Source organism: Octodon degus, unplaced genomic scaffold, assembly GCF_000260255.1.
Source record: "Octodon degus isolate 3935 unplaced genomic scaffold, OctDeg1.0 scaffold00008, whole genome shotgun sequence".
Lineage (NCBI taxonomy): Eukaryota > Metazoa > Chordata > Mammalia > Rodentia > Octodontidae > Octodon > Octodon degus.
This window is the reverse complement of record NW_004524584.1, coordinates 26,037,738-26,064,331: the sequence shown is the minus strand read 5'-3', so window position 1 is coordinate 26,064,331 and position 26,594 is coordinate 26,037,738. Positions and strand designations below refer to the sequence as shown.

Here is a 26,594-nt window from a genome sequence, read left to right as displayed (position 1 = left end):
AGTCGTAGAGAGCTCTTGAGACACAGTACTCGGCAGCACAGGCAGATGGCTTAAGCAAGACACTGGTCCAGGAATAAAGACCACCAGGTATCAAAAGTGGTCCTCCCTGGAGGCCGCTGTCTACCCCTATGTGTGTCCCTGGGCCTCCCAAATTCCTGATTCCTATGGATAGTGAGAGATTTTTGTCTTTTGTCTTGGATCCTGGGTTTTAGGATTTTTTTTTAACACAATGCATACAAAACAATGTTCGTGTATCCACTTCATCCAGCATGAAGACAGCTAGCTGCCACCTGAGGTGACTGTCACCTCAGTCTGAAGTAAAGAATGCCACAGAAACAGGGACAGCTCCAGCACTAGGACCCCAAGCCTGGAGACCAAGCCCAGTGGAACTCTTTGTCAGTTGTCAAAACAGTTGCTGACGGGCAAATGTTCTGAGCATTATTAGTAAATACTGTAATGACATTAAATCCTCTGGCACAGCCTTCCCCCACCCCATGGATAAGTTTTTTGTCGCTTTATTTATGTGCTCAAATCCTCTAACCACCACAGCTCCACAGACTGGTATCACTGTCTTGCTTCAGGATTAGAGCACTTAGTATTTGCCACTGCCCAAATGGCTTCTTGGTGTCAGATACACAGTCCTGCTGGGCACTTACAGGGCTTGGCCCATGCTTTCTGCATAGTATGCGGTGCTCTCCCGTGGGCCCTGATGGCTGCATTCCAGCTGACTGCTTTCCTGTAGAGGAGTCTGAGTTGAGAGGCAGGGCCTCTGCTGAGCTGTGTGGCAGGAGGCAGGACACACCAGAAGCTGCAGAGCCCGTGAGCCTGCCGGGACGCTCAGGGTCCCTACATGTGGAGGCCAGGGCATCCTGAAGGAGGAGGATATTAAAGTGAGCATTGGACTAAGTGAATGGAATCCATTTAGCTTTAAGATTTTCTACTTCTGCAGTTGACCTGTCAGTTTATGGCTTATAGAAAGGACATTTTATCAAATGCTACAAAAATATCATCTACTTCAAAAAAGCAATTTCCATCAGACACTGTTGCACCTCTGACCTCTAATGAAACCTGGTATTAGAAATGACACATTGTACATGGTAGCTGCGGGGGGTGCGGGTCCCCCAATTCATTTCTATCAAACTTACTTAGGTGAAGTTTTATTGAGAATTGGCCACTGTTTATATCAGGATTTAATGTTTTTTAAAAAATAAGTAAGAAACACTGGTGGTGCTTTTCTGATTCTGCGCCCAGTTCCAGCAGTGCCGTGCTGTCTTTCTGGCGCCTCCTTTTACCCTGTCCTGGTGGGAAACTGTCCCAGGCAACGCCGGCAGCGTCCCGCCCACAGGGCTCAGAGCCCGATTCTCAGCGATTTCCAGGCTGGTACTTCCCCTGCCTGTCTCGAATTTAGTTTCCTATTTCCTCTACCTGCAGATTGTTTCTTGCTTCTTTCTCCCTCATTTTTCCTTCTTTTTTTTCATCCTTTTCTCCTTCCTCCTCTCTTCACTGTCTTCCTCTACTTACCTCCATTTCCTCTCACCAATTTACCATGTCATCACTCAGATTCCAGGACTATAACCAATTTTTAAAATGCCTTCTGTCTTTTACCACAAGCATAAAATAAGCAGAGCCAGTTATACTGCCCTACTATCTGTGATCCATGCCATAAAGTTTTCAGATTAAAACAATTCTCTTGCCAACGAATCAAGATCTAGAATTTCATCCAGAGTCTCCTGTCCCACAGTGAGGGGCTTGGGGAAGTGACTGAATCACGTGGGCTTCATCTATTCCTTGGTGTATGCACTGTCAGGAGATGAGGCTGCCAGAGCAAGGCCACCAGGGCATGACCTGCAGGCAGGAGCGCTCCTCCCTCCTCTCTGCTGCCCGGCCTCCACGCTGCGAGCAGCTCTCCTGCCCTGTGCCCCTCTGTCATGCTACCCCGCCAAGAAGCCAGTTGCGTGAGGACTAAACCATGAACGAAGATAAATGTTTTAAACTGTGGATATTGTGTATTAATGTTGGGGTTGGGAGTGAGATGGAGTCTGTGTTTGCTACAAACCCACTGCCTCATGGGAAAAGCAATAAACCTATAGGAGTTCCCAATCGCTGCATTTTCAGCAAGCCCACGTGATCTGGAGGAGAGAGACAGCAGTATAAGCTCACCCAGGCTGTGACAAGGAGTTCTGGATACCTGCTGCTCAAAGTTATAATCATCCTTGACTTTCATTTTTATTTTAAAACTTCTAAGTAGGTCTCTCATGGTGAAATTGAGATAGTCCCCAAACGGGACACTTTCACATCTGTAATGGGAAGGATGCTAAGGGTGGAAAGTTCAGAGGAAGGTTAAGAAGTGAACCTTTCCACAGGGTCAGCCATGTGCTGCGACTTGCTCATGTTCAATGCCCCGCTCCATCTATGGGGGGACAAAGGATGAGAGTGTCAGTGGCTGCTTCCAACAATACCCTTGTCTTGCCTTGTAGTGCGGCACCGTGGACCAGGGCCTGTATGTGAACCTCACAGAAAGGAACCTTCAGGATGCACAGAAGTTCATCCTGATGCACGAGGTGGTGCAGCCCGTGAGCACAGCGCCGTCCTTCATGGAGGACAACAGCCGCTTCTCCCACGTGGTGGTGGACCTGGTACAGGGCCGAGACACGCTCATCCACATCATCTACCTGGCCACAGGTAGGCGCTGTGCCCTCTTCCCAGGGCTTTGCAGCCAACTTCTCCTTCTGTGTTTCAAATGCTAACCAGCTGAACACGTTGGGCCTGCCTTCTTACCAGTTGTTTTCAGTACATTTTCGGAAACCTTCATTCTCTTTGTGCAATATTAGTCATTTTAATTGGGAAAGAAATGCCTCCTTCCTTAACTATTGTTCTTCCACTATTCATAAAAATACATCTTTTCTTGGCAAGACCATCTTAAATTGGATAGTTCAAGGCAATGGAGCACTTTGTTAGAGGGTGTTGCAGGCGAAGTATCCTTGATTTTCATGGTGATTTCTATTTCATGGCTATTTCAAAAACACTGCTTATAGCAAACTACTCCCATAATGGCTTATGACAGCATTCAAAGCATGTATTGTGGGTCATAAAGAACACAGTATTTCACAGCCATTGTAAGCAGCAATTCTTGTCAAATTCTAAATAACAACCAGACCTCTGCAGATTGCAAAACAACGAGAGTGCGCAAGGCCCGCTCCATCTTGGGAAATACACAGCCTGCTGGCTCAGGACCCAGCCCAGCCTCGGACTGTACCCTGCTCCGCCTTTCCGTAGTAAGGCAGAGCAGCCTCACTGCGGAAGCTATTCCTCTACACGCTTGTGCAACTGGCACTTTCCCCGCAAATGCAGTTTCCTTTCCTGTTGCTGTGAACCATCTTGCTTTCCTGGATAGATCTTTTCAATTTCTAATGTTTATGCATGTGTGTCTGTTCATGGGGCCACTAAGATTTATTTAACTTTTACTGTTTGTCGTGTTCATTAGAAGCATCATATGCATTTCTGGATAGCCTGTTACTGGCCTGCTCTCCCGAGGCTCACATTCTAAAGGGACCGGGAGGTGACAAGTGAGCCAGTGGTTGAATTCATCAGCAGTACAGTAGTGGTTGCAAGCCCATGTGGCAGGTGACGCAGCACCAGGAAGGCTGCGGCTTGGTGGGCAGGGTCTGCCATGTCAGCAGATGGCCTGTAAGCTGAGCACTGTCTGAGGAAGGAGAGCCAGCCCTGCAGCCCTGCAGCCCTGCAGCCCTAAGGGACTTAGCAAACGCCGCACGGTCAGAGTCTGGACAGCTGCGGACGGTGCTGCGGAGAACCAAGAACTAGAGGACTGAGTGACAGACAGAGGCCACAGCTGTCCCTGAAGTCCTGTCTGTGGGAGGAGCATGGGAGAGAGCCAGAGGTGGCAGCAGCAGCTGGTGTCTGCTCTTTGCAGAACTACACAGTAAAGAGGAGCCCAGACCGACAGAGCCGCTAGAGGGCTCAGATACAACCGACGACGTCACCAATGCAGTCTTGGGAACCAGGCTAGCAGGCCGGGGCTGCGTCGCTTTTTCTGACCCTTTCATCCTTGGTGTCTCATGGATACCTGAGGTGTGTTAGGTTCAGAGAATGAATGAGCTGGACCTTTGCAGTCTTTAGGGACTTCTATTGTACATGTTCAAGTTAATGCCTCATAGATTGGGGTCATCGTTATGGAAAGGAGGGGCACAGGTCCTCATCAGCACCAGCATGGAGTGTGGAGGAGGTGGGCTGGCACTGGCCTGAGGCTCTTCTGCCCTCTTCCCACCCGAGGGCATGGGTTGGGGTGTCTGCTTCCCTCATGCCCAGCCTGACCAATGGTGAGCGCTGAGGATTTCTACTGCAACTCTTCTACTCTAATTTCGATAATGTCTTTCTTCACTTCTCATTGCAGTTAACTGAACAAACACAGGCCAGGGAGCTTAACTAACAGAAATCTATCCCCTCGGTTCTGGTGCCTGCTGTCCAACAGCAAGGTGCCGTCCAGTGTGTCCTGTTGAGGGCCCTGTCCTGGCTCGAAAGTGCTGCCCCTGGCATCCTCCCAAGGGTGCGCACAAGTATGCTCCTGAGTCTCTTCTTGAAAAGCAGAGTGTGTTTTGAAGTATTCAACCTCAAGCCCCAGTGACCTGCAGAAGGCTCTGCTTCTGAATACCACCATGCTGGGAAGAGGGTTCAACCCATGAGCTTGGGGTAGGGGAAAGGAAGACTATTTAAAACATGCCCGCAGGGGTTAAATGCTTGAGGGTCTTCACTACAAACGGTATGCTTGTGGAACATGAAGTCAAAACAGAACAACGTAGACCAATCATAAATAAAATAATAGACAGCGGGTGCTGCGTGTTAGCACAACTTCTAGAAACTCACATACAGAGTCTGCCTCGGCCCTGCTCCCCCACCCTCTCCTCCCCGCACGTGCTGCGGGCGTATCTCATGGGGTCATCCCCACCCTGCTCACACACTCCCTTCCCCGTCCTTCACTGAATTCTGCTCCAGAGTCTGTACTTTTTGTAACGGGAAGTTCGAGGCAACCCACGTGAAGCAAGTTGGTGGGTGCCATGTCCCTGATAGCGCAGATAGTTATTAGCATTTTTATTAATAAATATGTTTCGTTAAGCTGTGTAGCTTGGTTTTTAAGTCATGATGCCACCACAAACTTCACAGACTGCAGCAGAATAGAAGCGTGACTTTTTCCTTTTGCATTTATGTATTTGGTACAAGGTCTCACTACACAGCTGGAACTTGTAGTGATCCTCCCGTTTTTAGCCTCCCCAGTACTGGGGTTACACAGGTGCGCCACCACACTGGGACTTGGTTGCCCATTTAGCGCACCCGGGAGTGGGGCCGGTGTGGCATGTGGTGCCGGGGATCGAACTCCAGCCCCTGCGCCTGCCTAAGCAGGTGCTTTCTGCTGAGCTAGCTCCCTGAAGCATGACTTTCTTATCTACTGGGATATCAAAGCATGTCTGTGACTGGCCTCCTGTGAACTTTGCTCTCTCACACCAATCTGGAGCCCAACCCACTCTGTCTACAAGACAGGACTTACATCGAGGGCACTTACGCAGGCCTTGGGCCCCAGGCCTTCTAATCTCGTCTCCGGGCTTAGAAACCTGACTGTGATCCTGGCACACTATATGCCACTTGCCAAGCGCACCCGACTCAGACTTGCTTCATTTTTCCACTTACCTGCTAATTTGTTTGCATTTGAAGCTACTTGCCTATGTAGTGTGCTTGCCTGACTTGAGCTGTAGTGTGTATTGAGAGAAAAATAATTGGAATCTCAGGTTGGGATGGTGTAGGACTCTTTCTCAAAATCCTCCTCTTGCTGGCGAGTTTGTTAAAGTCAGGAGGAGGAGGATCTAGCGGTGGGTGAAATAGTTCTTCCTACAGGAAAGAAAAATGGAAATAGAGTCCTGGAGAGCTCCGCCCCAGATTGTAAGCAGCGACTCAGGCTGCCAAGGAGAGCTATGCCGGAAGCTGGATTCCCAGGCCGCACACACTCTTCTATAGCTAGATTGGCAATTTTAGCATTAGAAGAGCAATAAATTACAAACTTAACATTTCCGCTATCTTTTGGATGTTTCCATTTACTTCTTACATTATCACTTAGAACATTTTAAAGGAAATGCCTTCCTTTCCAAATTTAACAGGATATAAAAGTTAGCTTCGTAGATATTATTTTGGTGATCTTGCACATTCTTTTTTTAATGTTCAGTGAATTGAAGTGGAAAAGCAGAATATGAGAAAGACAATCCAAAATGCAGATCTTTCTAAAATAAAAGTCGGGTGAATTTGGCAAAGTTGACAAAGACGACCGATTTGGTCATTCCCGATGTACAACACTGATGTTCACTATTCTGTTAGTTATATCTCACTCCACTTGGGCCACATCAGGGCAGACCAAGGAATTTCATCTGCTTGGACATGAGAGCTGGCATTTAGCGTGCAGCCTGGAGTCCTCAAGGGATGTTGTCCTTGCTGTCCCCTTCCAGGGATTAATACCTATGCAGCGAAGAGCAAGCAAGCATGGCCCACGTCACCAGGGAACATGAAGCCGGCGTGCTTCCCAACCACAGAGAAACAGCTTGCTAGCTCAGGCTGGGAAATCCAGGCATGGCGCTTAAACACATGGTCTCCCACTTCTGCTCTGCTGAAGTAGGATGCAAATGGGTAACACCTGCCAATAGCCGCTGGCGAGGTGGTTTAGCTCATGTGTCAGCATTATCTAAAGGTTAGCATGAGAGGGAGGCCAGCTGAGGTGAGTCCCTAGAAGAATACAGAAGGAGCAAAAGTGGTTCTGCCACACATTCAGTGTTTGGAAAAGGAGATCATAAATACAGTAAGTACTCACCACTGAAGTGACAAAAGATGCAAGGTGGGATGCAAAGGCAGCTCACAGGGATGAATGAATGCCGAGAAGATCAAAACTTGCCAGGGAAAGCATTCAGTTCGCAATACCATGGGAACAGAGGCAATGCCGAGGGTTGACAGAACAAGAGATTGCAATGAATTCCATGGCAAACCAACTAATGAAAATATTCCAGAAATGAGAGGCCACAAAATTAAGGCACCACTGGAATAGTTGGTGTCTTTAAACCAAAAACTCTTACAAAGGGAAACAAAAATTACCCCAGCAGAAATAATTACAGAAAATTTTGCAGAAATAAAGGAAGAATGGCAGGCACAGATGTTGCTGCACACCACAGTTCAGCAATATTACCTAGCAGTAAATGTACATCCGCTGTAGCCAGGTAGAAGTTTCAAATTCCAGGAATAACATTAGATGAACATTGTGGGAGAAAAACACTTACAAATGGAAAAAAATTTAGTGATCTTAGAATTCTCTGCAGGTGCTTACTCTGTGAAACATGGTCTACAATGTTCTGAGCAACAGCAAACGTCATTCAAGAATGTTGCACTCGGGGCTGGAGAGATAGCTCAGCATACTAAGCACCTGCTTTGGCAAGCATAGGGACCAGGGTTTGATTCCCAGTCCTGCATATAGTGAAGACTCCACCAGAGGGGCTTGCTGAGCCAGCGACCAAGTTGGGGCGCGGTGGCGCACACCTGTAATCCCAGTGTAGGGAAGGCTGAACCCAGGAGGATCACTATGAGTCTGAGCTGCGTAGTGAGACCCTGTACCAAATACATCAAAATAAAAAATAAATGTTAGACTCATTCAACAATAAATGAAGTAAGAAGACATCCACCAAAATGAAATTCTCAAGCCAATAGAATACCATGCAACTTTTTAACTAGAATTAAATGAAGCTAATCAGTGATTAAATTGAGCCTAGCAAATTTGGAAAAGAACAAAAAAGGAAAAAAAAAGGTATAGGATAACATTCAATACTAGATTCTGAGTACAACAATATATTTTAAAAACAGGAAAATTAAGCATGACCTGGAGTTCTATTGCACGCTAAGCTATCCTTCAAATGTAAAGGGTAGACAAAAAATTTAGTGTTACAGCACAATTAATTCTTACTTTATAAACAGAAAACCTTGACTGCAAGAAGCAGAAGAAAGTGAGAACAAAGCCTCAGGAAAACAAGAAGTCATGGAAAGAGAGGGGCAATGATGTGAGGCTTGGTTTTATTTATTTATTTTAATTGTATATATTTGGTACAGGGTCTCACTACACAGCTTGGACTCCTCCTGATCCTTCTGCCTCAGCTTCCTCAGCACTGGAATTATGGGTGCACACCACCATGCCCGGTCTTGTGGCCAGCTCAGCACACCCAGGGGCGGGGCTGGCATGGCAGGCAGTAAGGGACTGAACCCTGGTCCCTGTGTTTGCAGAAGCAGGTGCTTAGTCTGCTGAGCTATCTCCACAGGCCCTGAGAGTAGGTTTTAATGCCTGAAGAAGGGTGGCCCGAGGAAGGCACACACGTGGGGGCCTCCTCCATCTCCTGACTTTGCTCTATCCTAGACCCTCAACCATTAGTTCTGCCTCAGCTGCCACCTGGGCAGGACATGAGACTCCTCACCATGCTCAGCAGCTGGTGGCCAGGGAGCCCTGATCACCCATGTCTGGGCTGGGCTAAGGACCGCGCTGCTGGGGGTGGGATGTGGTATCTCAGGCAGGTGCTAGAGAGCTGAGACATGGAACCCAGAGTTGTAGGGGGCAGAATGACTTCCAAAAAAGGGGTTTCTGTCTATGGCAGACAAAGTCAGGAAAGAACCCGCCAGTTCCTCCGCTCCCCCTCTTCATGCCCTCCAGTGGACTGTGCAAGGCACATTTTGCATGTACCTGAGCGTCTTCCGCATCTCCTGGCAGCTCGTCCTAGAGGAGTAGCTCCAGGCTGGCGCGTCACATTGCATCAAATCCATCCCCATTCCTTCTCACTCTGCTTCCCTCTGTCTCGCTCATGCTCACATGGCCTGAGACTGTAGCTCCAGCAGCGCCTCCACTCTCCACCCTTTGTTTACAACCTTTTGTTTTAGGCAGGCACCTAAGGGAGGCAGTGATGGCTGGAATTCACTCGGCGGCGTTGTAGGAGGATGCTGCTCCGCATATGGAGACCATAGATAATCCATGCCTCCTTTTTTACTTTTATGTATTGGTTCAATGTCTCATTATGCAGCTCTGACTCACAGTGATCCTCCTGTTTCAGCCTCCCCAGCACTAAGATTACAGGTGCGCATCGCCATGCCCAGTTTTGGTGACTGGCTCAGCGTGCCCAGGGTGGGGCTGGTTCAGCATATGGTGGCAGGGATCAAACCCGGATCCTTGAGCTTGCCCGGCAGGTGCTTAGACCGCTGAGCTATCTTGGTGGTGCCATCTATGCCTTATACTCTTATTAACATGAGTGTAAGGGTCCTTCTCCTCTTCAGAATCATCGTAACAAAAATAAAAGAGAGAAAACAACATCAAGTGTTACCTGTTTTCAAAGATTACTGGTGATAATTCCTGGAGAATGAATTGGGGTAACAGCAGGTACAAAAATAGATTAAGACTCAGGATGTACGTTTTCTGTTTCCTCACTATAGTTTTGCTGCAATATTAATAAATTGTTTATAAATACATAGGCATGATGCTCTTGCCCTGAGTTGAATTACAGAGTCTAGTTCATTGTCAGTGTTCTTTCAGTCAGAAGCAGTGCCCAGCAAGGTGGCCTGGTGGCTGGCACTGGTGCCATGACCTCAGCATGCACCCTTACCGAGGGCAAAATCATCCCAACAAGGTAAAGCTAGTGCAAGGGGGACACAGAGTCTTACTTTTGTATCACGTTGAAGGTGCATGTGCTGCACATTATCTGCTGTGTCACAGCTTCAGGGGTACAAGAACAATGGGAAAGACCATGTAAAGTCTTTTGGGGGGTGTATTAAGGAAGCAGCATCATTTGGAGAAGACCCTGCCAAGAAAGAAGGTGGCATGGGCAGCATCCTTTGGAGATATTTAAGAGCATTTTTGGAGATATTTTGGTGATACAAGGAATAGGTACAACTGGGAAGGATTCCAGAGGTTTTGGGTTCACTCAAAAAACCTTTCCTACAAGGGAGCCGGTAGAATATTTGTGCCAACGTCCGCTAAAGAAGATGAAGCCCCAGAGAGAATGGAAGGATTCTGCCTTCAAGAGGCTTATACTAAAATTTAAAGCTCTTTCCTTTTCTTTTTGGACTGGGAATTGAACTCATGACCTTGTGCTTGCCAAGCAGGTGTATGCCGCTGAGCTGTATCCCCAGGACTGAAGTCTAGAGGGACAGGCAAGCCACCAAACCAACAGTGGCATTAAATATGAGCAAAGGAAAATAAAGCAGGAAGAGACGCAGTCAGGTGAGGGCCTCCTCACCCTGGCGGTGTGCACGCAGAGAGGGAGGCAGGGCCTTCTGTGTAGGTGCTGTGGTGACCTGAGGAGTGGAGGGGACAGGGTCAGGAGACGTGAGTGAGCAGCCTCTTGCCCCGGTGAGCTCAGCAGCTACCAGGCACGCAGGGTAGAATGGCTGCGAGTGGGCAAGAGCGTTGGCCCTGAGCAATGTCCTTAGGCATGCCTGCTCCTGTCCCGGGGAAACCCACTTGCTCGCGTTTCCCAGCCTGGCCTCCCCTGACCTGGGTCACACCTGCTCAGGACATTGGAGAATAGCTTCTTTCGATCAGTCCTGTCCCTGGTCTGCTAGGTCACAGACTGAGGGCCTGGGGACAGAAGCCCGGGAAAACAGGGTTGGCGCTGAGGTGGAGTCCTTGCATGACAGTTATCACTGGACACGCCACCAAGCTGTGGGGTCATGGAGAGGGCTCAGGGGGCGCTGGGAGGCTCACACAGGAGAAAAACCACCACTAAACAGGCGAGAAAACAGTGAGCGGTTTCTAGAGGTGATGGCTGGAGTCCTGGTGTCCAGTGATTTGCAGAGGTGGGAAAGGGCCGTGGGGCTGCACGTTCAGGAGGGTGGCTTTGCCCAAGTGCTGGCCTCAGCGTCCTCAGTAGAGGTTAGAGCCGTTGTGTCTAGCTCTCATGAAGAGTAAAACTCCGAGGGAACATCATCTGAGCAAGAAAAATGAAGACGCAGAGAAAGGCTCCTCGTGCTCAGGCCTGAAGGGCACGAGAGGTTGGGGTCGTGGGAAGGTCGGGGAAGACAAGGGCGTAGACAGGGACCCGGACTTGCTTCGAGGCTTCTATCTGGCTTTGCCATGAGGACCCTGCAGGAAATATAAGCAGCTACCTTGCCGTCTCTTCCTCTTTCTGTCCAAATATATCCTAAATACAGTCCCTGGCTTCTTAAATTATTACTTGCTTCTCATGATATTGAAGTTGAGAAATCAGTATGACTTCTCATACTGATAGATTAAAAACTAACAAACAACTCTGTGTGTACGCTAGGAATTTTCTCTGCAAGACAGACCCTTGCCTGTAAGCTCCACCTGGGTGGGAAGCTTGCTGCTGTTCCTGGAGTGCCCTTGCATTGTTTCTTCCAGCATCTGTCATCCAGTCTTTGGGCTGCTTTTGTAAAAACAGAGAAGGGGCTTTATCTTCTCTTTGACTAAGAACCGCGAGACCTGCAAGAGCCCAAGGAGGGCAATCCCTGTAGGTCCCGAAATCCAAGAGGTACATTTACTGCTGCTGTCGTAAGCATTCTCTGGGCTATCCAATGCAATTTGCAAAACTTAGGCATCATGAATAACTAACTATTCATATGGGAAAAATATTGGAAACATTTCTTACCTTCTTGCCAAACCCTAATCTCTGCTCAAATATTTGTATATCCAACCTAGTTCAAGATATATATCTCCTATATGTTGAGGAGGGGACTTTTAATTTGTGTTTGTTTAGTATGTTCATTGACTTTATTTTGCTGGAGTAATTGCAACAATAATAGTAGAGTAGGACAAAGTTGGTGGCTTCGCATTTTGAGTTAAACTCTGCACCTACAAAGGTAAGTTGAGGCTCCTCACCCTGAAGTACCTTAAGATGCTGCCTTATTTGGAAATAGGGTCATTGAAGATGTGACTGAGGGAGAGCAGGCCCTCCTGGAGTAGAGCTGGTGCAAACCCAGCTAAGGGGAGCCTTGATGAGAAAGGAGAGAGGAGCACAGACAAAGGCCCAGTGGTGACACTGGCAGGGACTAGGGTAGCGAGCCCAAGCCGTGGATGGCCACAAGTGCAGCTAAGTGTGATGAGGGCAGATGCTCCGCAGAGCCTCAGGGAGCAGGGCTCTGTGAACGCCCTCCTTTCAGTCTAACAGCAGCCAACCTGAAGACATTAACCCCTACCTCAGGCCCAAGGACACAAATGTACATGCCCTGCATTTCTTTGTATCTATTCCCATAGCCATGGATAAAGTGGCCCCTGGCTTTCTTCTGTTCCCAGCTCTGCTCAGTGCTCAGAAGTCACCAAAGAAAATCAGTTCTTTGGTATATTAGTTTACGTCAGACTCCATCAATGCAAAAAAAAAAAAAAACCTACTGTTGGAACAGTGTAGTGTATGTCAACCCTCTTAAAATTGTATACAAACAGCTAATTGTTTTGTTTAGTTAAATGTAGGAACTTTAATTCTTGTATATTCATGAGTTTTGTTTTAAAAGCCTGCCTTCTGAATAATTTTAATAGCTTAAGCCTAGTTTCCTAAGCAAAAACTAATGTGAAATTATAGGCTGTGAATTAGTAATTCTAAAGAGGGTGGAGGTGCAGTCACATGCCATCTTGGAGAAGTGATTTTACTATGTTTTCCCCAGTTGTCTTCTGTCCCTCTGTCTGTCAGTCTGTCTGTGTGTCTGTGTGTCTGTGTGTCTGTCTGTCTGTCTGTCTGTCTGTCTGCCTGCCTGCCTGCCTGCCTGCCTGCCTGTCCCCTTCCAATCTCTCTGTCTCTGTCTCCTTCTCACTCTCCCTCTCCCTCTCCCTCTCCCTCTCCCTTTGCCTTTATTTATTTTAAGCACACTGTTCCTCTTTTATGTTTCTCATGATCAATATGGATTGAAAGTTGTCCCAGGCAGTCAGGATTGCAATCATTGAACAACAATTAAAGCAAGCAAAGACAAACCAGTCATTTCTCCTGCCCTCCTACCCAGATTCTGCCCGATGTGTCCCTTAACACTGTCAGGAGCAATGGTTGTTGATGGTGCTTCGGCACAATAGATTCCTGTTCCCAAATGCGCTGTCCTCTAGCTAATATGAAAATCTCGCTAGTGTGTGAGATGATGTTGTCATAGATTGAAGGTGGTTTTAATAATGTCCGTCCAGTGCAGCAGGCTTGCTTGTTTCACTCACTGTAAATCTCTTCTTCTGCAGAGGATCATGGAAACTTCTTTCTGTTGGGAAACCTCTACGACAGGTCAAAAGTAGAGCCCCAGTGACTGAAGTCCCTAATTTAGTCATATGCTTAAGAAATCTGAGCAGGTGTTTGTATTTTGGATAATTCTACACTGGAAAGACTCAAGTGTCTTTTAACTTGGTGAGGAATGTGCAAGTGTTATTACAAAAATATTCTTCTTATTGTTCTTGAGAAGATAGGTCTTGAGAGGTGAAGAGGCCTCCTGTTAAATGCCCTTCCACATTCTACAAGACTGTGGATCCTGGATGAGCAAATCCTAAAGTTACTACCAGCAGCTGCTAGCCATTCCTTTCCCTGGTATGTCTTAAGGGAATTTTTCCATTTTGTTTCCATCTTGGGGGTGACACTGGTCAGATATGATTCACACTCTGTGAAAACTGGGTGTAACCAAAAGTATTTCCTGTCTTCACTCGAGTCTGCTGAGGAATATTTTTATAAAAACAAAAATTCAACACAGGAGATCACATGAGTGTTTAAAATGGAATAAGTTTCCAGGTGCTTTTTCTTTTCCTTTCTTCTCATAGCTGGCTGGATCTAGGGTGTGTGATACTGGGACTAAGGGTTTGGCACTAAATTAGTCCACTGATTGGAATTAGTGTAGTTTTGGGTGAAACCGAATGAGATTCCTGAGGACAGAAGCCCCACTGTGGTGTGGGTGACATCAAGCAACTGCTTGGTGGTTCCTTTCAGTTGTTCTGAAGTTCTGCTCCTTTTTGTCTCTTCCTAGACTTTCTATTCCCCTTAAGACATACTCTTTGTAAGGTTGGGTGGGTGGTCATGAATTTCTTTAGTTGTTCTTTGTCATGGAAGGATCTTCTTTCTCTGTTAGTTTTTATAGATAGTTTGCAGGGTACATCAATTGGTGCTGGAAGTTATTTTCTTTCAGGATGTGGAACTTCAAGCTCTTCTTGACTATTTGGTTTGTGTTAAGAAATCTGCTGTGATTATTCTGGTGGGCTTTCCATTATAGGTGATCGGTTGCTTTTCTATAATAGCTTTTAATATCCTGTTCTTTTGCTGAATTTCTGGGATCTTGATTATGTGTCTAGGTATAGATTTATTTTGATTAAGTGGAGTTATTGTATGTCCCACTTACTTGGACATCAGATTATTTCCCTATGCTTGGGAAATTTTCTGCTAGTACTTCTGCAAATAATCTTTTTATGCCCCTTGTGTTGACTCCTACTATTTGGGTGACACCTATCAGCCTTATATTGTTTTTCTTTACATGGTCTTATAGCTTTTGAATTGTCATTTCCTGGTTCCTTGTTATTTTTAAGAGCTTTTTGCTGTGTGCAAGGTCTGAAAGTCTAGCTTTAGTTTCATTCAAGGGATTTTGCAAACTTTCAGTGGAATTCTTAATTTCCTGCATATCTGTTTGAATCTGTTTTATGCATTGTAATTCTTTCTTGTATTGTTCATCCAGTGTTTCTATCATTTTTCTATTCTCTATTTTTTATCTATGACTTCTTTAGATGTTCTGAAAATCTCTGTTCATATCACAGGGATGATTGTGCACCCATTTTTATAGCAGTGCAATTTTTCATAACTAAATCTTGGAAACAACCCAAATACCCATCAACTGAGGAATAGATAAATAAGATGTGGTGGTTTTATACAATGGAGTATTACTCAGCTATAAAAAAAAGATCAATTCAAGGTCTTTATGAGTAAATGGATGCAACTAGAAGCCATACTCTTAAGTGAAATAAATCAGACCCCATTATATAAACATCATATTGCCTTGCTGGTGTAAGAAGCAGAAAGAGTAAATGTAACCTGCAAGGTACAGTAGATGTTGTGAAAGAGAAAGAATCTGTTCAAAGGGAAGGGATACCTGCGATGAGGAAAAGGACAAAAGAAAGAAAGAAAAGAATTAAGATATATTTATCTATATGCTCAGCATAGCTTAACTAATTATACTACTAATTTCTGCTGGCCTATTGAAAGGAACACTTAATACTTAATTATTTCTTGTTTTTAATGTCTTATAACATTTTTTGACCAAGTTTGAATGCTTACATCTGATAATCTAAACAACTAATTTGTTTGTTTGTATTTTAAGGAAGGGTCTACAGGGTGTTCAGGATCTCATTACTAGATCTGACTCCTAGTGATCCTGCTGTTTACAGGCTCCCAAGAGCAGGGGTTACAGATGTGCACCACTACGCCCAGTCTCAGTCGCTGCCTTCAACCTGCCCCTGGGGCGGGGCCAGCACGGCAAGCCTGGGATCGAACCCCTGGCCCCTGCGCCTGCTTGCAGGTGCTTTAATCCACTGAGCTATTTGTCCAGCCCTAAACAACTAATTCAAAGACAACATGAAGCAATATGACAAACATTGTTGAATTCCTATTATTATTTTGTTTAAATTCTGTATTGTTTCTAGTATTTTTATTTTTCTTTATACTCTCTAAAAAATTTAAAAAAAAATTGTATCTGGATAAGAAAAAGGGATAAGACAGACCCGCCTTTGTGCCATGACAGCTTTGGAGCCAGCTGACTATGAGCTGAAATCTTTACAAACTGCCTTAAATAAATACCTCCCCCTTTGATTCTCGCAATGAGAAAAATAACTAAAACAGTGACTTAGAGCAAAGACAAATGTGTTAGCTGTTAAAATGGCACAGGCAAGGAACCAGGATCAGGAAATACATAACACAAGCAAGTACAGCAGAGCTCCTAATGAATGAGGCCCTGAAAATGCTCAGGTGAGGCATGTCGGGAAAACAGCTCACCTGTCAGAGCCTCAGATAAGCGGGGACACGGTCAGATCTCCCGGTTGCCCGTGGCTTCATCGGTGATTGGAGGAGTACCGTAAATGAGTCATCGTGGTTTTACGCTTCCTAGTTCTAGACCGGCATTGTCCGTAAACTGCTCCCTGAACCCAGTTCTGTGGGGTCAATAAGGCTGTAAAGCAATATTCGCAGCCCGCAACTCTCCAGATTTTCCGATTCCACAGGGCTGTGTGCTTGCTTGAATAGGAAGGGTTCAAATCCTGCTCCTTGAGGGGATCATTTCTAAGCTCTGCTGCTCTGGCCACTCCAGGTTCACCCGTGTGATTGTTTTGTCGTTGCTGCTGGAGCCTTCCCACACCCTGGGAAGCAAGGTCTTTATGACAGCTGCCGCGCTGCCGTTCTTGTTAATTTGAAATGGGCTTTTTTGGTAGTGAGAGGACCTTTGCATTCTCCAAGTAACGAGGTATATTCCAGCAGTGTATTGCTGCTGAATCATCACTAGGTATCATCCCTACATTTCCTGTTTTCTTTTTTGATTTGTTGTCATTTTTTAAAGAGAGTAAAAAATTGTACTAAAACAGAAAAAATGACACATGATAAAAAATTACTGAACAAAATAATACGATCTTGACCATATTTATTGCATTGTGTAGTGTGCATTTCTTGTTTTTGAAGGAGAGTCCGACCGTCTGATGGACTGTTGGTTTCTTACATTACTCCAATTCACAGATACTAGCATCAAAAAATCCCGCAAGTGTACACTTCAGTTTTGAAAGCTTGAAATCAGCTGTAAAATGTTTTCTTTGAGGGCAAAGGATAACCACTGCAATTATTAGGGCTGTTCATATTTGAAAAAAGGAACAGTCCCCTTGCCTGAGCTGCCTAAGTACTTGTGTGGTTGGATAAAGGACTTGAGCCAAGTGTAATTGTTGTCCAGTTTTTTCAGACCCCCATGAAAAAATAAATGTCTGCAATGAAAACATTAGCCAGGAAGAATGGACAAGGGGACAGTGCCACTAATTTTATAGTATTCAAAGCGTAATTCCACTGGCAACTAAAATGGAGTGAACACACACGATCTCTATGTACTAGCATTAAATCCTGACAGCCATTGCCATCCCTGTTTGCACCACTCCAGCTGCCTCCACCTCGTATCTTCTCCTTTCTGGGTTCTGTGGCAGAACTGTGTTTCCCTATTGGAGAAATAAGCTCAATCTATTGGGCAAACCCTTCGCATGGACAGGTGGTGAGGTGACGATCTCTTTCTTCCGTTAGGTCTTGCCCCTCATATATCCACATTTTCTAGGACCACCGAGGGGAATTGAGGATGCGCCCAAGAAGAGATGATCTGCTTCTTAGGTTTCATGTGAAGCTCTGTGAACACACTGCAGCCAAGAGAGGTCCACTAGTTCCTTTGCGAGAGGGAGGTGCAGCAATTCAGAACTGCACCACACCTTCACACGCTGGTGTTCATTAAAGGAGCTCATGAAATTGCTATCGACTGGCCTGCCGCAGTTTCTAAGCTGTTAAATCAGAAGACATAATTCTTCATTATACCATAAAATCTGTAATAATTTGATTCTGTTATGATATGTTAACAAATTGAATCTTCACTAAAAAAAACCCCAAAATACCGATTCTTTCACATCACTGCAGGGCTTTCATCCTTACACTTTGGAAGGGCAGCCACCTGCAGTGTAACTGTTTCTATACTGATTTAGGTACTCTGTAGGACATGTTGCCAGAGGTCTCCAAAGAGTAAATTTTCTTGGACTCTATTCCTTGGTGGAAGGTGGAGCCCTCATGTAATCATAGCAAGCAAATTATCTGTAGGACGTGGCTTGCCTTCGTCTGAAATGTCTCCTGTTTCAGCTTTAAGCACATCTTGCCAACCTGGTTGACTTGTACATGTGGCCCTTGGTGGTGGTGATGGCCAACCATTCCCATGCATGCCTAGGCCTTGGCCTTCATGCAGTTTAATTCTGAAGAAGTCAGTAGTACCCTTAGACTAGGAAGGGGACATGCATGGAGGAGTGTCACTAACGAGGCCAGTCTGTATAGGCTTCCTCCAGAAATCATTACCTTGCTTAGTGTGTGGAAGAAAAAAAAAAAAAAAAAAAAAACGCCCTGTCACTTCTTTACAAATAAGCCTTAGGTGAAGATGGGAGGGTAGAAGGACGCTTTGAAACCTAACAGGAAGAGATTTGACAAGCCTGGGAGAGGCCAGGACTTGCATCAACACTGCAGTCCCCGCCTGGAGCCCATTAAGGGAAAGACGCCGTCCCACAGTTTCCCGGCGAAGGAGCAGTTAGGCTGTCTGCCATGCGCTGTGACTTGGAAGAGAAATTCAGTGTCATTGCAGGTACTGACAGGGCCCAACTCTTATACCAACCTGCCCAGGCTGTGTGGAAAGAGTGTTTGTCGTTTATAGAGATGTCCACTTCAGAATTTCTAACTTAGTTATTCCACAAAGCAGCAGAATCCTCGAGGGAGGTACAAGGCTGTCCAGTTATTTTATTGTTTTATGATATTTTTTATCCTTCTGTCCTTTTTAAAATATCCAGATGGCCAAAATTATGCTTCTGATATGTATTTCTTTTTGGTTTTTAAATGGAATTCTACTTTCTAAAAGATATTGTGGAGTTTCTTATTAAAAAGTCATAGCAGTTTCCTTTTTGAGAGGAACGATATTTTGAGCTGTGTCCCTGGAGGCACACATTTCTCCCTGATCCTGTTGGACTTCTCCATCCAATAAATGAGAATTTCCTTGGAGTACCTGAGGACAGGACATTTGTTAATGAGGTCTAGCCACCCTCCTCACTAGGCCTGCAGGTCTGCTTACCTCCTCTTTATTGTGAAATCTGATCTCCAGTTGGAAGGTATTTACAGACGGGTTATTTGGGGAGTGACTAGGCATAGGAGACTCCTAGGCAGACTCTTCATGAAAGAAGACAATGCCCTTACCAGAGAAACCACAGAAAGATCCTCTGCCTTTCGATCACGTATAGAAGGTGCTACCAAGAAGGAACCAGCCCTCCAGCCACCACACCTTCATCTTGAGCTTCCCATCTATCTACACACTGTGATAAACAAATGCTACTTATAGGCCACCCAGGGACTGTTTTGTTCTAACAGCTTTCAAGGGCTAAAGACACACCTCAAGTTGGTAATACTTAAAGTGATCATTGTGGAATCAGCTGTTCTTGTAGACCAAAGAAAAATATTTAAACCACAACCTTATCTTTCCCTGGCTGCATTCTATGATGTGAGCAAGTTCTAAGTAAGTTCTGAATGCATGGCCTGCTGGGGAACAGCAAGCTGATGGTCGCGACATCCATCCATCCACCTTCCAACCTGTCCCAGTGCCACAGTCGCTGTATTAACTCAACCCAAATCTAAAGTCAGCAGCAGCAATTGCTTGATTTTATTTTGCTATTTAGAAGAAAGTATTACAATTCAGTAACTTTGAAGCAAGCAAATGGCTATCACTTCTCTTTCCATTTGAAAAGACTACAAACTCTTTACTGTACTTGAAATTGTTAGACTAGTTGGATACTGAAGTAATGTACAGAAGGGAGTTCTTGTTGCCTAACTTTATTCCAACTCGTGCACTTCAGCAGAGTGAAATGAAACTGGCTAAATACATAATGGTTTTATTTGAAGAGTTAACATTGAGTTTGGAAAAAGGAAAAGGGAATTTGTTCAAGAAAAAGTTCTTCTAATAACCAGCAAATATGTGTTAAGCGTTGTGAGCATGACAGGCTCCAGTACTGAGAATGGAACTAAGTCTTTGAAGGTGGTGTTTGTTTAAGCCAAATAGAAGTGGGTTGTATGTTCCAGAACCATTTATAGGTTTCTGTCAACCTTGAGTTTCTCATATTTGTGACAGTGATTAAAAAGTCAGTAATTATTTGAATATGTAAATGTATTTGTGGGATTTTAGAAAGGAAATTCTTCCCTTTAGTGTGTAGTATTCTTACCTTAGGAAGCTAAATGACCTCCTTGATTATTATGATATGTGCTTGATTTAGGTCCTCAGTGATAGAAGCATTTAACTGGTTTTAAAAATCTGACCTGGTCCTTAGGAAGAGAACATGACATGAGATGAACTGAGAGTTTAAATGACTCAGGCCTCAGTTCGTCCTTGGTGCATTAAACCACTAGAAGAAAGTCTTTGTAATTGGCTACTGCTCTATGAGTTAAACTGTGAATTGTTCATTCTATTTGAAATCCTCTTGGCCGCACATCATTGGCATTTTTACTGTCCCTGGGCAGCACAGATTTCTGTCTGCAGAGATAATAAGAGCTGATTGTGCTTTATGGAACTGCTGACCAGTGGTGAGGCTTGGGGGTGCTGTCTTCAGCACCTTCCCTTTCTCTGCTGAGTCCCTTAAATGCACATCTGGGGCCTCGGGTTCCTTCCCTGAGTACAGAGCCAGGAGTTCTCCCAAGTGCTTGGCACTCAGGCTCTGTGCTGGCTCGCCTTCGGCCTCAGGGGGCTCTGACTTTAATCCATCCTGACATCTGCTCCTGGGAGCATGCTGAGCTCTTTGCTCTGTATCTGAGCCTTGTCCTGTGTCCTAAGACGCATGCCCTCCTTGTCTCTTCCGTCCTTGCTGAGTGTTTCCTCCTTTGGTTTCATGTGTGTGCTCCCACCCATCACCCCTTCTCCTCCATGTCTTGCTGTCTAACTAGACCCCTAACTGTGCATTCAAGGTCAGTGATGTAAACTGGTGTCAAGTCCAGATGGCTACCCACAGCCTCATTAAGCAAAGCGGTGACCAGTGCTGTGGATAGCTGTAACATAATGGTGAGTGTGTTTGCAACCAAGCATAGGAAAGGTACAGGCAAAATACCAGACAGGAGGATTTGTCAGCTCTCTTGTAAGCTTGCAGGACCACTGCTGTGTACTCAGTCTGATACTGACAACAGTACTGCTGTGCTGCAGGGTCTGTGTGAACTACACACTCCTGAGAGGGAGTCACCAACTAATGAACCAAAATTGCCAACTTGGTTGCTTTGTTTTGAACATCTTCCCTAGTGTTTCTGCAGCTCAGGATTTTACTCTGCTTGTCTCAAGCGTGATGTTGCAGAGTACTCCTGAGCTGAAACGGCTCCTTAGCTGCAGGCTTGTGCTTCTAAGGGACCCTGGGCTTCCACACCCCACCACATCCCTCTTCTCTGCTTAGGGGCCACTTCACATGCATTTGCTATGCCCTCTCCTGCAGCAAGGTCAGGTGAAAGGGGAAGGCTTTCCCTCCCCTATCCTCTCTCCAGATCTGCTTGAGCATTTCCTCTGTGTTTTCGAGGACCTGTGGCCCCATGTGTTCTCCCTTAGTTGCCTGATGTGCCCCCCCATCCCACCTGCCTGCTTGGCCCCAGCCAGACTTAGGTTGGGATAGAGCAGGAAGTTTAGGATGCTCAAGAAACTTATGGATGCTCCTTAAAGAACTTTTTTTCCCAAATAAAATTTTATTTTATACATTGGGCTGAGCATGTAGCTCATTCATAGAATATTTGCCTAGCATTCACAAGGCCCTGGGTCTGACTCCCAATAACCTCATAATTTACATGTATACTGTGAAATGAACATGCAAAGAAAGTAATTAGCATAATTAACATATCCATCATTTTATGTTGTATATTTTCCTTTCTTTTCTGGGAGAATGAGAAAAGTTAATGTCTACCCTCTAGGCAAATTTGAAGGATATAATATATCATTATATAATAAAATAACTATATAATGTATATAGTATAATATATTATTATATAGAATATAATATGATATATTATTATATATTATATAGCATTATACTGTATACTATAAAGGGTATATTATTGCCCACAGTTGTCACTGTGTTGTACATTAGAATGCCAAGACTTTTCCATTTGGAGTAGCTTAAGGAGCTTGCAGAGTTGCAGCAGGGATGAGTTGCTGGGTTTTTTGCACAGTTTACCTATGGCTCTTGGGCACGGTGCTCCTCATCAGGCCTCCTGCAGACCTCTTGATTTTGGAACCCAGAGGCAGTACCTGGAACGTCCTCTTCCCAGTGTCCCTCTCTATTTTCTGCAGTCACAAGATTCGAGGTCCTGTCTGCAGCTTAGAGCTCTCCTCTTGTCTGGCCTTCTCTTCCCTGTTCCTCTCCTTGCATCAGCCCCTCACAATGAGAAGCACAGATGAGGATAAACTTGGTGTCAAGAGAAGTCCTCATCATACCAGAAAAGATAAAGTTTTCCCTGTAGTTTGACCCAAAACCCAGCCTAACTGGAGGAAGAATGACCTTCGGGAGCACACAGGATGGGCTAGGGAGGTCAGAAACTGCTCTAGAGCAGAAGCGTGGGTGCTCACTCTTTAGGATAGGAGACGCTGCCTGCTGGAAAGGGAGGGACTTTCTACAGAGAAGATACACAATGCATAAGACATTGGATACAGGGAGACCTGTATCTTCTGGAAAGGGTCTGAAAGGCTGCGTAGGCCAGACTGAACCAGGATTTCGGGACCTATACAGATTTAGTCCAAAGAGGAGGCCACTCTCTGCTGTGGACGCTGAGGCCCTGTTTCCTGAGGTACATCTGAAAGCACATTGAAACCTTTTCCTAGAAACATTAAGTCTGCGAGCTGAGACCTCAGATCGTCCTCAGTGCCATGGGAATGGACGTGATTGTGCCCAAAGAAAAACTCACCTTACACACAGTCCCCTTCGGATCCTCAGGTTGTAGTTCAGTATGATGCAGCAACTCAGAAAAATGACAAAATCATTTTCCTATTCCACTGTGTACAGAGCTCTTTCTTCTTTTAAATTAATGTTGCAGAAGTGCTTAGCATAGATTTTTCTCAACCACCTTAATCGACAGCTAATGGGATCAGACACAGTATAAATCTCCCCACTGGGGCGGCCAGGGTAGTCTACTCTCTCTTCCTGCCTTGTGACTGGCAGACAAGGCCTCCACTGGTGCCAACTGGGTGGTTGTTTTGCAATTTAGATGCAATAAATCTAAGGCAAGTAATTTCCTTTTAGAAACTTGAATTGCTTCCTTAACAGAATGATTGGAGTTAGATTTAAGCTGTGGGGTTAGAGGAGAGCTTTAGAAAGGATCCCAGAGGGCTCTATTAATTGCACTCTGGTTTTAAATGTAGTATGATTTTCATTCACAGGAAACTCCAGTGGTAAATTTCCTATAAGCACCAGTTTATGATTTAGCATGCCGAAGGAAGCTGCTGAGGTTTTGTTTCACAAGGAGTTGAAGCCGCCGTAAAAGAGAAATCATTCCCCCCACTTATGTGTGGCGAGTGCCGGTGGGGGTAGGGAGCTGGCTGATTTCACACAATATATGAGCAGGACTTTTCATCTGCGGCCAAACAGCAGGGAGAAAATATTTCTAGATATTTATAGATGTGCCCTGCAAAGTCAGTGCCCCAGTGCTCCAAGCCAGGCACGAGGGTTCAAAAGACACAACGAGCTTCCTCACCTGCAGATGTTGGGGCTGGGTGTCTAAGCCGGCCTGCAGGGCTCTAAGATGTCTTTAAGGAACTATGTGCACTGTTTGAACACCTACTGTATGCCAGGCACTGTTCTGATAGCCAGCAAACGATCACAGGAGCAAGACACACCGCGTGCCCTGCTGTTTGACTCCAGATATATAGGCTGAGGGCAGCGGGTAGGAAAGTGTGATTTAATATCATATTTCGGGATTTTAAAAACAAAGTGACATTGAATTTATGACTGAGAATGTTTAAATTGGCTAACATATTCTTTTTGGGAAAAATAAGCCTTTCGTCGGACTTGATGACAGAGTTAATTAAAGTCTCTTTTTCAGATGTGTACTAGCCCAGAAGCCCTGTTTTTCTCCTTTGAATTCCCTCTTGCTACATAAATGGAGCACTGAGCTCCCAGTGCCAGGACCAGTTTAATTCATTTGCTCAATTAATTACAAGTTAAGAGAAAGAACTTTTGCAACGTCTTAGCTGTCCGCTGCCTTGGGATAATGACCAGCGGAATTGATGAACTTTATATAATGATCTGTAGCTATGGTAACCGGCTGCCCCTGAGTGCAAGCGGGTATTTCATTTCACCATTGCTGCGCTGGTAAAGCTTGGTAGGAGCACATGCAAACACAAAAGGTTTTCTTCGGCTTCGCAGTAACTGGGTCGAAGAGACAGAGACAAAAAATGCTTCTCAGATACTGTGGCACACAGTCAAATTGAGATTGAACGCACAATTGGAAATAAAATAATTTAGCATCCCAGCTAGTCATCCTGGAGTCCACAGTGGAGTCCAGCACTGTCCCACAGGGACGCTGTCACAGGTTCCACTTGTCCCTTTAAAAATTGCAGTTCTTCTCTTGTGTTCAGCCTGCAAAAGGCTGGATAATAAATTTTCCCTGAATATATAAGACAATAAGTAATGGAAATAAAGAATCTAGTACAGTTACTGGTTTAGTCCTCAAATATTTTTGATAATCCCTTCATTTTTACACCACACTAACTTAGATTTTTTTTTTTTTCCTCTTTGGTATGTTTGAGACAGAATTTCACTATGCAGTGCAGGCTGGCTTTGAACTCATTTTTGTAGAGCAGGCTGGCCTCAAACTCAAAGTGATCCTTCTGCCTCAGCCTCTTGTGTACTGGGATTACGGCTGTTCCCCACCACACCTGGGTCCTAGATAGTATGTTATTTGTTGATTTGCATTTCTGTTTTCTTTTCTTACAAAGTAAATATTTTTCCGCATGTCAAGTGTGTTACAACTCTACTCTCTGGGATGCATGTTGCACTTTAAAAGAAGCATAATTACCCTATGTTTTAGAAGGGCATTGCTTTGCTGTTCTTAACGTAAGTTTACTTCTGAGCCTTTTTTCTTTGCTTTGGGTTGTCAGGGGTATCCAAGCTTAAGCCATGATACATTAAGATGAAATGACTTTCATGTGGGGGCGTGTCCGCTTTGTCAGTGATAAACTACAACAGGCTGCAGAAGCCTGTCTGGTCATCTCCAGCTATGAAAAATCAAGCCTTATGCGTGTCTTTAAGTGATCACAAATGTTCCATAAGCTTGGGAGAATGCTGGGTGGCTTTTCCCTCCCTCTCTCCACTCCTCATCACCTTCTTTTGGAGATGTGCTTCATAAATTCTTGGAGTGTTGATTGAGAGAACTAAGCTTCAGAAGCTCCAGAATTCCAGAAATTCATTGTCACCAGAGACCTTTTTCTCAGCTAGGTGAAATTTCATCTTGAAAGTTGATTTCACTCTAATTTCCCCCCAAAGCTCATGAGAGATGTTCAAATAAACATTTGGGACAAAGCACTACTTATCTCATCTTTACCAAAATCAATTGTTTTCAGAAGTTTGCATGTCATTTATCTTTCCCTGATAATTTTATCTGTTAGATCTGTATGCATTGAAAGTTTAGGTAAAATATATGAAAGTATTTTAAAACACTAATGAGTTGAGTCTTGTGATCATACAAGGTTAAAAACTGAATCTAAAGTATAAATTCTAATATCTTTACATCAGAATTTGAGTTATAATATGTGATTACAATTTAAGAGATAGATAATTTATTATTTAATTTTAAATTGCTCTGGCTGGCCCCGCCCCGCTCCGTGTCTGGAGTCTCCTTCCGAGACCCTGCGGCCCTAAGCCCTCAGGCGGGCTCTGCTGCTGGGGCGCTGCTGGAAGGGTCTGGGTGGTGAAGTGGGAGGGAGCAGGTTACCTTTTCCTGCCTCGCCCGCGGCTGCCCGAGCCCAGAGGAAGCCGCATGGAGGGAGCTGGGCATGGGCGCGGGGCCGGGCCCAGCCCCATGGCGGGAGAGCAGCGGCAGCCGCAGCGGCAGCCCGGCTCGTGCCAGGTGTGCCCCGAGCAGCCGGCCGATGGGCCCCAGCAAGGGCTCTTTTCCAGCCTTCAGACCGGTAACCAGTCGTGCCAGCTCATGCTCCTGAAGACGCTGGAGACAAAAAGAATGGCTAACATCAAGAAGTCAGCCAATAACAAATGCTAGAGCGGCTGTGGAGAAAAAGGAATCCTTCTGCACTGTTGGTGGGAGTGCAGACTGGCACAACATTGGAAATCAGTGTGGAGATTCCTTCAAAAGCTAGGATTGGAGATCTCATTCAGTCCAGTTATTCTCCTGTGTATTTTTCCAGAAGAATTGACCTGCCTGTTTACAGCCCCCCAAGAACTGGGATTACAGGCGTGCACCATTATGCCTAGTCTCAGTTGCCATCTCAGCGCACCCCAGGGGTGGAGCTGGCACGTCAGGCCCAGGGATCAAACCCTGGCCCCTGCACCTGCTTGCAGGCACTTCAGTCTGCTGAGCTATTTGGCTGGCCCTTTTTTCCAGAAGAACTGAAAACTTCATACCACAGTGATATGTGTGTGCCCAGGTTTGTAACAGCACACTTTGTCATAGCTAAATCCTGGAAACAACCCAGATGCCCATCAGCTGAAGAATAAGGAAGATGTGGTATTTTTACACAATAGAGTAAAGCTGAGCTATAAAACCAGATAAATTTGAGTCTTTCATTGGTAAATGGATGCAACTAGAGAACGTACTCTTAAGTGAAATAAATCAGACCTACAT

The 26,594-nt window shown here is 45.2% G+C and overlaps 1 protein-coding gene across 3 annotated transcripts in view; it reads left to right on the top strand.

Annotated features, from left to right (window-relative positions):
• The window catches only part of Sema5a (semaphorin 5A), a 530,837-nt gene that overhangs the window by 386,603 nt on the left and 117,640 nt on the right, over positions 1-26,594 (top strand). For all 3 annotated transcript variants that reach the window (XM_023706626.1, XM_023706624.1, XM_004625196.2), the window contains one exon: positions 2,478-2,682. In XM_023706626.1, coding sequence (XP_023562394.1) covers positions 2,478-2,682 — 205 coding nt within the window. The remainder of the gene's footprint in view (positions 1-2,477; positions 2,683-26,594) is intronic.